The sequence below is a fragment of the Amphibalanus amphitrite genome, unplaced genomic scaffold, assembly GCF_019059575.1.
Source record: "Amphibalanus amphitrite isolate SeventyFive unplaced genomic scaffold, NRLGWU_Aamphi_draft 000780F_arrow, whole genome shotgun sequence".
Classification (NCBI taxonomy): Eukaryota; Metazoa; Arthropoda; class Thecostraca; order Balanomorpha; family Balanidae; genus Amphibalanus; species Amphibalanus amphitrite.
Genome location: NW_024882274.1, coordinates 66839 through 79812, shown reverse-complemented (window position 1 = coordinate 79812; position 12974 = coordinate 66839). Strand labels below are relative to the sequence as shown.

The following is a 12974-nucleotide window of genomic DNA, read 5'->3' as shown; positions in this document are numbered from 1 at the left end:
ATTCATTTTAAATAAAAATACGACATATTTCAGACTAGACGAAATGTCTACTAGACGTTTAAAAGTTTGATAATCGTCTAGACGTTTAACAAATCAGTTACACGACATCTGATAATTTTCTCTCTTTACACGTAAAGCAATTGTGAACGCTGTCTACGGTGCGGGATAACCGCATTTAAATCTTACATTTTACGTCGCGCAAACAGAAATCAGTTGTGTCGCTCGAAGAAAACTTGCTTCTCCGTGCGGCATCCACGCGCTATCCTCTAAATTACAGGGTGATCAATAAAAGATGACAAAGTCAGTCCTGCCAGAGGCATAAGACATAATACATAAGCAGCTCACCGTTGGAATGATAAATCTTACATTTTACGTCGCGCAAACAGAAATAAGTTGTGTCGCTCGAAGAAAACTTGCTTCTCCGTGCGGCAGACCTCGGCCAAGACCTTCGCTCCGTGCACATCCTTGTATGGAATCAACTTTTGTGGATTCTTCGGCGAAGGAGCCTGTATTCTTCTTGCGGGTGCTTGCTGTAGCGCGAGCCACTTTTCGTCACTCAATATCACCCTTTCGAACCATTCTTCCGCTTCACTGAGCCGTGAGCCAAAAGGTGCACGCTTCCAGCCTCGACACCATGCTGTCAGGGTAGATGACGGTCATTAGGATCGGGCGATAATGCTTCCAGTTCAGTTTCTTCTTGTGGAGGATTGTCCATCTTAGAGATGTCAATCGAATACCAACTTTTTGGCATACCGATACCAAACCGATACCAACTTGGTATTTGCCGTTTCGAGGCTAACACATTTGGTATTTTGTTGGTAGGTATTGTGAGTCCTCGCTAATATAAAAGAAACTGTGACTTTGGTAAAAATTTGGCATTTCCCTGATATTCCAAAGTCAGTTCGGTTTCGGTATTTTCCACGGTTCCTGTTGGTATTTGGTTTGATATCGGTAGGTATCGTGACTTTCTGTAATTGACATCACTAGTCCATATATTTAAAAATGCCTTCCCAGGGTTTCTTAATCCATTGCGAACGTGAATACTGGACAGATTATTAAAGAATTGCTAGACTCTCATTACCTTCGAGCAACTGAACAAGATCCCAGCACCCCTGGTCACTCTGCAGTCTGGATTTTTCCTGCTTGGACTTCACCGTTTAACCTCAAGCAACTCAAGTTGCGGAGCGAAAGAGTCCAAGACCCTTGAACTGAACGCTGCCGTGTGTCGTCGAAGGCCTCGTCTGTACGGCGATCATTTGGGGCTCCAGCGGGGGCTTATTATAGCTAATGAACACCCTGCACCTGTGCACGTGACCTGACCTCAGAGGTCATATGTAGCTCTGACACTTTTAACTTGATTGTGAATCGCTGGGTGTTGTTTTTGTTTGCAAGGCTTTTAGCTTAATCATGGGTGAAACGGCGGCGGGGGTCCAGCACCCCCCACTCTAGACCCCTCTCGGTATTCAGAAAGCCGATAGGTCCGACGAGGAATAACGGATACAACGACAACGAGACACGTGCACTCTTGAAATATGTTTGTTCCGTGTGAATTTGATTTTTGAGAACGTTTCCTTGTCTTGTCTATAAGCTGAAATCGCCAATCAGCCTATATGCATTACCTAGCCGCATCGCTTCGAGTCCCATCGGTGGGAATGGCTTCTATACTCTACACTATTAGTGCTTTCTTGGAATGATATCACGTTCGATAGAAGTATAAAGCGAACACATAGCGAACGGGGCGAGAGTAACCCTTAACATATTGTTTACTGGTTAACCCTGGCTGAAGCTTTTACTGTTATTGAAATGAACTGTTCAACAGTTGTTCAGTGCAATAAATGAAATTATATGAAACAACTTAGGAAATTAAAAGTTATGAAGATTGAAATATACAACCGTTAAGATAATGATTTAAATAGTGATTAGTGACGTTGTCAGCGGTATGCCGATCATGACAACATTAATTGCTACGTCCTAAACAAACTGCCACGTTTTGCAATCTAAGGTGAAACTGCAATGAATGATGCGTGAGCTACATGGTCCAGCATAAGTTTTATCCTCTAAAAAAAAAAAAATGTTCCCTCTAAGTTGCTACATAGGGGACAGCGATTATCTTTAGCGTTCAGTTTATTTCCCACGAACAGGGAGTTACATACGAACGCAAATTTGCATGCTGGTAACTAGGTTGTGCAGTAAATACGGCTGGATTTTTTATCATGCCCGTTTGAGCTGTAACGACAAGGCGCCGAGGCTGGCCGCCGGCTTCTGTTTGTCCAGGTCCTGCTGGACGATAGCCTGAAGTTCGTCGATCAGGATGAGGTCCGAATGGCAGCCGGCTAGCATCTCTTTCCTTCAGAAGTCTGACACGTTCAATTCGCACCACCGCTAGGCCTTGGCAGAGCGATGAGCTGGCGCGCCGTCCTGATTAAAAATGCATGTCAACATGTCATTGACCATGCGTTGGCTTAGTATTGGGCCGAAGGTAGGTAATGAGCCTAGGAGAGCTCTTCCAATAGCGTCTCACGGTCCTGTTTGGAGATATGATAGCGCTTCAGCGCGAGCCGCTTGGCCAAATTTTGTCGCTAACTACTGGCTCCTCTTCCCGGCCGCCTTTTTCAATGCGATTTATGTAACGTTTGAAATGGTAGGCGCACGCCGGCAAACTGGAACGATCAGCAACACTGCCAGCAGCCGTATGCGTATCCCACCAACACCGGACTGTGCAGACAGTTCGTCCATAATTAAGACTTGCAAACAAAAACAACAGGCAGATGTCCCAACCAATCAGCTATGACACGCTGTGTCATTTCGGCCTGGAGCATGCCGACTGTCTGGTTCAGCTCCCTTGATAAAACATTTCAGACCTTCATGTAGCGACGCAGCCGTTCAGGTGGACAATCTCTGTGAAACTGGCCGTAGCTCGGTGATCCGTGACCCGAGGTCCATTCGTCACCTCATGTTCTGCGGCCCAGGACCGTGCAATGCAGGAGTGCAGCCTTAATCGTCATCCCTCAGGTGTAGACACGATTAGGAACCGGAAAGTGTAGTTATAGGAATTGGACTTAATTTTTGCCGAATCCTGTAGTGTCGTCCTCATGTAGTGTCTTTCATTGTCAGCGAGGCGCTACATGGAGTTAAAATGGCGAGCGGCCCTCTCGCCGGAATGGTGAGCGTCCTTCTCTGTCAAACGCGGCGCTAGTTTCCGCCTAAGCTCCGCTGGCCCGTTAAACTGCTATGTCATGCGGCACAGTCTACAAGTACAGGTGACCGGTCGCGAGATCGGAGCTCTGTAGCACCGAGCGAGTGTGGCGGAGGTGGGGGTATTCACCGCATCAAACCTACAGGTCGCCTGGACCCTTATCTTGAGACCAATAGTACCAACAAAAATCCGCCATCGGCGCTAGCCATTATTCCGACCGCCATCGCCAGCACCGGAAATCTCCCACAGCAACTCAACATCAACCCACGTCAACCAAGGCAAGAACCCTACCATTGCTGTCAACCCACCATTACCACCAGAAATAGACCCGTCAGCCAGCCATTCCGCAGCTTTCCCAGAAATAGACCCACCATTCTAGCTCTCCCTACAGCCAGTAGACTTAGACCCACCAGCCAGCCCAGCCACCATGAGAAATAGACTCACTCGCCCAGCCACCGTTACCACCAGAAATAGACCCACCACCCAACCCACCGCCAACTAAGAAATAGATCCACCAAACAAGCTATCCCACCGCTATCCCAGAATTAACCCACCAGCCAAGGCTACCCACCGTCACCACCAGAAATAGACCCACCATCCCAGCCAGCCCAGCGGCCAGTCGCGACCAGCCGCCTCGTCTCCGAGAAGCGCGATATCCGCGTTCAATACCTCGCCCCGGCGGTAAATACGGGCTCCTTTGAGAGCGCCTCAGGCACGGCAGCGCCCGCACCGCTAGACGTGAATTGAAGTCGGCTCCAGGCGCGCGGGTTGATTGTCTCGCAAATGGTTGGGAGCGGTCGATCTCGCTCTACTAAGTGTCGAAAAACCCATTGGGGATTTGTTGAAACACAAAGTTCTGAAACAATCAACTATTGTTCTGAAGCAACAGGTTAATTTAGGAGTTGAAAGGAAGTAGCTTGTGAATTTAGGAGTTGTACTGAAGCCAATGCACCTTTAACTTCAGTGAGGCAATGCACCTCACAACAGTAACGAGGAATTAATTTATACCGGCCGAGTCTCAGTATCCTCATTACTAACGGAAATGACGTCACAAGTGCGCATCGTTAGCACTAATTAATGACATGTCTGGACAGGTCTTCAGCCATAGGCAAACGAGAATGACGAGCAGCAATGTCATCTCATTTTGAGCCTAATGCCGTGGAAATGTGAGCCTGAACGCACATGAAAGGGGAAGGAAAGAAGGGGGATTCTGTGAGCAGCTTGGGTGACCGATTGAGCGTCTGGGAAGTTTTTATTTTTTGCGGCGTTTGCGGTTGGCGGCGGGCGGGCGCGCGATGCGGGCGGTTTTTATGTTTTGCGGCGTTCGCGGTGTTGTTTGCGGTTGGAGGCGGTCGTTTTTACTTTTGCGGCGTTTGCGGTTGGCGGCGGGCGGGCGGGCGCACGATGCGGGCGGTTTTCATTTTTGAGGCGTTTGCGGTTGGCGGCGGTCGGGCGGGCGGTTTTTATTTTTTTGCGGCGTTTGTGGTTGGCGGTGGGCGGGCGTGCGATGCGGGCGGTTTTTATTTTTTGCGGCGTTTGTGGTTGGCGGCGGGCGGGCGTGTGATGCGGGCGTTTTATTTTTTGCGGCGTTTGCGGTTGGCGGCGGGCGGGCGTGTTTTTTTTTTTAAATAATTCAATGTCTAAACCTTTGGAATCGTAGTGCTCCTCGAAAAGCCATCCCTACCTGCTATACAATTAAGAGAAGTAACTACCAAACACCACCCTACTTATATAAACATAAAAGTTTTGACAACCCAACTAATGGCCCCATCAACAGTATCTATCCAAACGTACAGTTATCGCGTAAACCTGTATTCTAGACTGTCCCAACGGGATGGAGCCAGTTGTTAGGAAACATCTATCGATATACTTATCCTATAGCAACTTCAAGTCCCAATAGCACCGAGAGGAACCGAGAACACTTTGCGTCTCCATTCCAAGTTCTGCACCATTCTCGCGGCGCTCGTCTGTGACCTTCACGTTCAATTGTACCCTGCACCATTCTCGCAGCGCTCGTCTGTGACCTTCACGTTCAATTGTACCCCGGCCTATATAGCATATACCTGATCGTGTTCAACGATAAATACAGAACCAAACCAATCCGTCAGGTATGTACTTGCGGGCCGCAGTCCTACATCAACGCCTGTCCTCTACCTGTAATGCAGTATATGGCTCTGGCGAATATCTAACCCCAGCTGGGTCCTCCCCTCCTATCCTCCCATTTTGTGTGATTTGTGCTTTAGTGCGCCCGGACTTCAGGGGTCACCGGCGCTCCTTTCCTTTCACACCTGTACACACCCAACACGCTGAGGTCTCACACGGCACGCGTCACGACACCTACCTTAGCCCTCAGTGGCGGCGTGTCCAGAGCTGCAGCGGTGACGTCACCGGCCAGACTGCCGCCCGGTGACGTCATCAGCTCCAGGGCGGCCAGCGGGTCGGGACCCACAGGTGCAGAAGCCCTGCGAAACGCGAGAACACGACGGAACTGACGTTAGAGCACGTCAAAATACATGCCTTATTATGAAAAGCATGCAGTACAAACGTTAAAATGCGTCAGCTGCAGTTGGATAAATAATATGCTGAAGAATGCCAATTGAAGAACACTTGTAAGCAAAGATATTATGCAAGTGAACAGGTAACTGGTGCGATCAGCTTGGTCATGAGTCAAAAGTAAGTATGAGTAAAAAGTAACACTCTTCGTACTCATTGATACAAAGCTTAGAACAACAGGAATCTGAAAATAATTGAGTTTTTCCTGGTGCTCACCTGCGAGCGAGTTTCTTTCTGGGCGCCTTGGCGGGTTTCTCGGCGGAACTTTCGCCGGCCGCTCCAGCCCCCGAGGTGGACGGCTCGGCTGGATCCGCCAAGGGACGCACCGCCCGCTTCACCTTCAGTGTCTTGGCGGATTTCTTGGCGGCCATGCGGGTGGAACAGCGGGTCTTGACCGACGGTCTGCGCATGCGTGGACTGCGCGGAGACAACACTGGGGCGTCGTAAGCCACGGCCGAAGGTGTGGTGGACACGGGGGCAGACCCTCCTTGGCCAAACCCCGCCACCGCGCTATCAGATTCCGCCAAACCTGACCCACCAAGCTTTGGCAGACTTTCCCCTAGCTTGGGTAGATCTTGGCTATATTTTGGCGACGAATGACCAAACTTTGGCGAGTTTGGCTGTTTCGGCGACGCCGGCGACGCAGGCTGGCTTGTCTGGTGACCACGTGGGCTATTACTGGCGCTACTCAAAGCTCCGGCGAAGCTCAGTGGCGAGCTTTCACAGCTCTCATGTCGTCTGGCGCGCGGCTCCGGCTGATCCGGCAGTGTAGCCGACTCATCCTGGGCGTCCAGTGTAGACTCACTGCGTCCAGACCAGGCCCCTGACGGCGCTCCGCCGCTCGTCGACTCTGTCGCTAGTTGTGCGTACCCCACACTCCGTGCGCTCGATTCCAGCTCGCCTGTGCTTGCCGATGCCATGAAGAGATTGGCGAAACTTGGCGGAGTGCTTACCATCTGAATCAAATGGCCAAGACTGCGACAAGGCGCCAAACCATCACTCTTCGCTGTTGCAACCTCAGGTTTCCCCGCGCGCTTCTTCCTCTTCGGCGGACGTTTTGAAAGCGCGCCAGACGCCGTCGTTGCCCCGGCAACCGGTTCTGGCCACGCCAGGCCTGCCACCTGACGTTTGTCTCCCAAGATGAGGTTCAGATTATTGACAACAGATGTCTCTGCGAGCGGAGCATCCGCTGAGGCGGCGTTTACGAGGCTCCCGGAGCGCCGGAGTTTGGGAGCGGCGCCGCTCTGAAGGCCACTCTCTCCCAGTTTGACAGGGGTTGGTTTGAGCACCTTGCGTTTCTCAGAGAGGGCGCGACGCACTGGCTTGCGGCTCAGCCCGGCTGGGGAGTTGCCTGGTGGAGAGGGAACCTTGTCAGCTCACATCTCAGGCCAATTCTAATTCTATTCTAAAGCCGATACACCGTTCCGTGCTTCTATCCTCAGGATACCCCCACCGTTCCGTGCTTCTATCCTCAGGATACTGAAATTCTTCTCCTCCACGCCGCAACCCCCCTCCGGGCTGGACAGGCAACTTTATCTCATGCGGGCTGCTCCCTTGGAGCGGCACCGCTGCTCCCGAGGGAGCGCACCCCGTAGCCGGGTGCAGTGAGTGCCTTGGGGCTGGGTGGCCTGTCATCTGGACGGGCTCAGCCCCGGCGACTCACTAGGGTGCCTGTCCAGACCAATGTCTCCCCCTGTATCCTATCATCCTCCCGGCTCTGAAATGGTCTCATTGGACCGAAAGGGCCTAACCCAACAACAACAACAACAAAAAAAATACTCAGGATACAGAAATCCTTCTCCTCCACGCCGCAACCCCCCCCCCCCCCTCCGGGCTGGACAGGCAACGTTATCTCATGCGGGCTGCTCCCTTGGAGCGGCACCGCTGCTCCCGAGGGAGCGCACCCCGTAGCCGGGTGCATTGAGTACCTTGGGGCTGGTCGGCCTGTCTTTCGGGACGGGCTCAGCCCCCGGTGACTCACTTGAGTGCCTGCCCAGACCAATGTCTCCCCCTAATTCCTATCATCCTTCCGGCTCTCAAATGGTCTCGTCAGTCTGCACATTCCCGTCTTTTCTCCGTGTACGATCTAGCTTCTTTCCTCCTATCTCCCCATTTCACCCACCCTCCATCTTTCCTCCACATTCTTCTTCCCTCCTCTCCCTTCCCTATCCGTACCTGTCTGTGTGAGCTGCTGTCCAAAGCGCGGCTGTAGGACGGGGCTCTTGACCCGCAGTTGGCTGGGCCCGGCCGGACTGGCTAGATCTGACGGCTGGGACGCCGGGCCGGCAGTCTCCTGGCACAGTGGGGAGGGATGGGCGTTCAGAGGGGGACTCAGGTACACTCGGGGGCAGATTGATGTTCCACCACTCCCTGCCCATCGGGCTCCCAAGGCTCAACACTGGCAGCGGCCAGTAGCAGCACTGGCAGCACTGGCACTGGCAGGCAGTGCTGAGCAGTGCTGAGGGCAGGCAAAGTGCTGAGCCATGGGAGCCCGATGGGTAGGGAGTGGTGGAACATCAATCTGCCCCCGAGTGTACCATCCGATAGCCAGACTCTCAACATCGTACATTTCTTTGGCGCTGGTGCCCGAGGCCGAATATATGGACAACGCGCATTTTACAAAAATTGTGATATTTGTTTTTATTTAAAACAGGACACAGACAGCCAGAAAAGGATGGCGATAAAGGGTCAGAGAATGTTGTGACAGCTATCCATGGCACGACACTGGACATAAATGAAATTGTACAAATGAGAAGTAACAAATTAGAGGACAAACTTTCTTTCAAGCATGCCACGAGCTGAGTCAAAGTCCGTTCAACCGAACAGGACTTATCTGCAGGCGTTTACTTTGGTCCACGTCCCACATAGGCTTCTGAAAACATTCAGAACTTGTTGGAAAGTATCTGTAGACCAATGTTTGCTGAAGCGCTTAAAGCACCAAACCGCACTGCCCAAGCAATTAGCCTACGAACCCATCCCTTGGCAAACACTGGTAAATCTCATTTCCCGAACAAACCTTATCCAGATTGATCTCCGGGTCGGTTTTTACCGCCGCGCTGGGAGCCAGAAGTGCGTCAGCAGAGCGTTTGTTGGCCGGTCTCGCCACCGTAGCATTCTCCTGGTCCTCAACTTTGCCGGGAGATAGCTTCTTGGCTGTGGAGAACGTGTGGGGGTTAATTTAATGAAAAAAAAACATTATGAAGTCGAGCTCCGCATCAAACATCAAACACTAAACACGAAAGCACGGGCACACATATGTTACCCTGACATTTGCAGACTGACATTGACATCACTTTCAAGTTTCAACACACCCCTTTAAATAAGCCCAAACCCCAAACCGCAAATAAAGTTACCTTTTCGGACTCTTCTGAGTGGCGGTCGTCTCCGGTCCTTGGTATCCGCCCCACACCGTCCCGGTGAGGTGGTGCCCAGCGCGAGTCTCCGCTGTGCTCCGGTCCCGCCAGCAGGAGTAGATGACACATTGCGTCCGCCGGCTCCTGGACTTCGCTCTTCAGCCGCCGCCTGGCGAACGTATGGGCTAGGTCAGTAAGGGCGAGTGTTGTGCGTGGTACAATGGGTAGTTCGGCCTTTATTTAGACACTCTCGATGGACGTTTTATCAATGACAATGGATAAATGTTTAATATCAATTCGAGCGTAATAAAAGGAATCTGGCATGTGAGGGATTTACTGAGCATGGTGTTATTTATACCGACAATAAAGCTTCGGGTAACTTTTATGTCGCAGGATTACAAATATCGTGCTAAAAATAAGGCAGAGGGATATACCAATAAATTACAAACACATTTCACATTGGTATCCTGTCATCTTGTATCTAAAAACATAACCAGCTCAGTCCAAATATCTAAAACAGGCGTCATGAGGAAAAACAACGGCAAAAAGCAACATCATCAAAATGTAAGCAAAAGCAGCATAAGCAATTGAAGATAACAAATCATACAGTACAAAATTATACACCTTGTACACCCTGTAGCGAGAAATATCAGCATTACCAGATTATTTCTCGTTCTTTCTATTCAGTGCCACACACCAACCAGTGGTAACGTTACCTGTCTCTGTCGTTCTGTGACCTTCATGGTTCTCGCCGTTTTCTCCGGCGAAAATAAGATGTTGTTCTCGCCGAACTTTGTCACAGTCATGAACCTGAGGTAGAAAAACAACAGTGAGAATTGCAAAGTGAATGGGGCAGAAAGGCTTTCGCAGAACAGATTTTAAGATTCAATATTTCGTGTGGGAAGTGTGAACCCTAAAGCACTGTTTGAATATAAAAACAACCTGTTTGGCGTTTGATCCATGTAACTACTAGAGGCCAGTGGCGCTGATGCGCCTCCTTGGACCGAAATTGGAGAAGAAAAAAACGCCTTCGTAAACGCCACGCAAAACAAGAAAGAAAAAGACGAACGTCCTCAACACGTCGCCAAAAACGACACCGCACCGTTTAGCCTGTGTTGACCGACCGTTTAACCTATGTAGGCTGGCCGTTTAACCTCTGTAGGGTGACTGTTGAGTGTTTACCCTACGTACGTGGGATCACCGTTTGATCCAGGCGTGGACTCCGGCCGTGTCTCTATACTCGGACCGTCTGACCAATATTCACTTATCGCCTGACCGATATCGACTGACCGTGTGACTCGTCCTTTTACTGACCATCTGATCGATATTCACTGACCGTTTGATCCAGGCGCGTACTCCGGCAGTATCTCTGTACTCGGACCGCGGCAGCCGGGACAGCGGGTTATCGCCAGTCAGATCCAGAATGGAGATCATCAGCGCCTCGCCCACCTGAGCGCAGGCAGTAAGGGTCAGTTTAGTGTGGTGTCACAGCAGAGTTTCGCCCACCTAGGTACGGGCAGTAAGGGTCAGTTTAGTGTGGTGTCACAGTAGAGATTCGACTTTATGATCTGATTGACTAAGGTTGACAAACACAGACACATTCAGAAAGCTCATAGGAGTATCAGACATACTTTGTCAATCACAAGCGGACCCCTTCTGATAGGAGCCAGGATCTCACTGACAATATAGAAATGTTGAACAATATCATCACATTACTGTCTGGCGATTTGATAGTTTAGCCAGCACTCCTACACATCAAGCCATTCATTTTGACTCGGCTATAATCAACTATCCAGTCAAATTTTCTTGAGCCACAACGATACAAAGCACCCTAAAGGCTGAACGTTTGGTGCATTCTTTTGTGCTACTGTTATGCTATTCTAAACTCGATGAATATTAATAAACCAGAGCAATCAACATTGTTCATCGTGTATTTGGGACAAGTTTGGGCCACTTTCTGTGAAAGACAAAACTTTCGTAATCAGCCAGAATCGCCTGAATAATTAAATAATCTATATTACTATTTGTGGTGACGTAGTTTCTGTCTATTACGAAGGTCGCGACATGGTGCTACCACTGAACTCTAATATATACTGGAAGGAGCATTGGTGACTTGTTTTTGTCTATCGATTTCCGCCATGTTGTGTATACCAGAAATATAAATTGCATGTACGGTAGCAGAGGTGCAGTTAAGTGAGAGGTACACTACTCAAAAGTGCTGCTGCTTCATGCTTGCAGTTTGATTGCAGTGATCATCATCATCATCACATTTATTTGCATCACACACACAATGTGAGGTGACAAGGTGAGGTGACAGTTATAACAAGTAGCAGTACATATACATTGGGCCAGGTAGGTACATACATTAATGCCTGCAGAACAATGCTAGGCCACGCAAGGACATTCACAAGAGCTAATCATTGGACATTCTAAAACCATCGATAGTACCTATACTTTAGTTCAAGTTGTGTGCCTGGTGCTTTCATTTGTGACTGTTATGAGCCTAAGAATTTTACGCGAATGAGAGCAAGTGCTGTTGAGCAGGAATTTGATTGTGTCCACAATTCCATCATTCATACAAGAGCCACGAATAAGCTCACCATCAACATTGCCACATGCTATGTTCATTGTAACTTCAAAATTATTATTTCCGAGGCTATGTGTAAAGCTCAAGAATGATCCGTCTAACTCTGAAGGCGTAGTAGCTAGAACAGCAAGGCTGCGAATCATTATCTGCTTAAGCCTATGATCCGAGCGAAACAGATGAGCAAAGCCGCGAAGCGTAAGCGATCGGAGAAGCTCTTGAACCTTAGGAATGCCAAGCGCTGACATTAGGGCAGAATGATGGGCATACACAGGGACCCCAATGGCTGCCTTTATACTAGAAGATTGAAATAATTCCAGGTTACTTATGTCAGCAGCTCTCAGTGGAGCAACGATGCTCCCAGATGTCAAAGAAGGGGCTACAATCGTGCGCCATAGAAAAGCTTTGTCTAAAGCAGACATAGCCTTGCTAAACATTCCTGCAGGTGTGAGCCCGTAAAAAGCTCCACGGGCACGTCTTACTCGAGACCGCGCATGCGCTGAGCCACGTAAATCAGTGCTGATGGTCACACCTAGATGCTGTGTTTCAGAGCGGATAGATAACTGCTGACCGGCCAACTGCCATGTAGGCAGCTCAGCTAAATGTTCAGCACCAAAGACAAGGCAATGACTTTTAGTTTTAGACTGATCAGGGTGAGTGAATTCGAGTCTCCAAGTGCCCGCGAACTCCCCCACAATGCTTAAAAGATGGCCAAGACTCATGGAGTTCGTAGAAACAAGCATTATGTCGTCAGCGTAACAGATCGAGGGGACATGATATCCCATTAGTTCAGCCCCAAGTCCACTATGATCAAGAGTCTGTATTAAGGGACGAAAAAATATGTTAGCCAGTACTGGGGAAAGGATGGCCCCTTGCCTCGTTCCACGTTCTAGTGGGAAACTGTCGGAACGAATGCCCATAAAGTCAATTTTGGCAGTAAGCTTGCGATACCACGAGAGAAGCAGACACCACGAGCGATTCTCAAGCAGATCAAGAAGACGATAGAAAAGACCGTCATGCCAAATGCGGTCAAAACACTTTCTGGCGTCTAAATTAGCGACGAATACAGGAGATCCCCTTCTTAGGTGCCACTGGACAGTCTCAGAAAACAAAAGAGAGGCTTCGGCTGTTCCACGCTGTGGAACAAATCCAAACTGTAGATCGTGTGGAACGAACGATGTTTCAATTTCCTCTAAAACCATTATCTCTAACAATTTAGAGAAAGTTGAAATAAGTGAAATTGGTCTATAATTGTCCATATCACTTGGGTCAAGTCCAGTTCTTTTAA

The 12974-nt window shown here is 49.6% G+C and overlaps 1 protein-coding gene across 1 annotated transcript in view; it reads right to left on the bottom strand.

Moving 5' to 3' along the window:
* The window catches only part of LOC122366044 (cytosolic carboxypeptidase-like protein 5), a 34426-nt gene that overhangs the window by 2606 nt on the left and 18846 nt on the right, over positions 1 to 12974 (bottom strand). The window contains exons 10-16 of the mRNA XM_043337802.1: positions 10439 to 10551; positions 9819 to 9912; positions 9103 to 9271; positions 8766 to 8902; positions 7925 to 8042; positions 5966 to 7100; positions 5538 to 5658 (exon numbers count right to left, since the gene is read on the bottom strand). Coding sequence (XP_043193737.1) covers positions 5538 to 5658; positions 5966 to 7100; positions 7925 to 8042; positions 8766 to 8902; positions 9103 to 9271; positions 9819 to 9912; positions 10439 to 10551 — 1887 coding nt within the window. The remainder of the gene's footprint in view (positions 1 to 5537; positions 5659 to 5965; positions 7101 to 7924; positions 8043 to 8765; positions 8903 to 9102; positions 9272 to 9818; positions 9913 to 10438; positions 10552 to 12974) is intronic.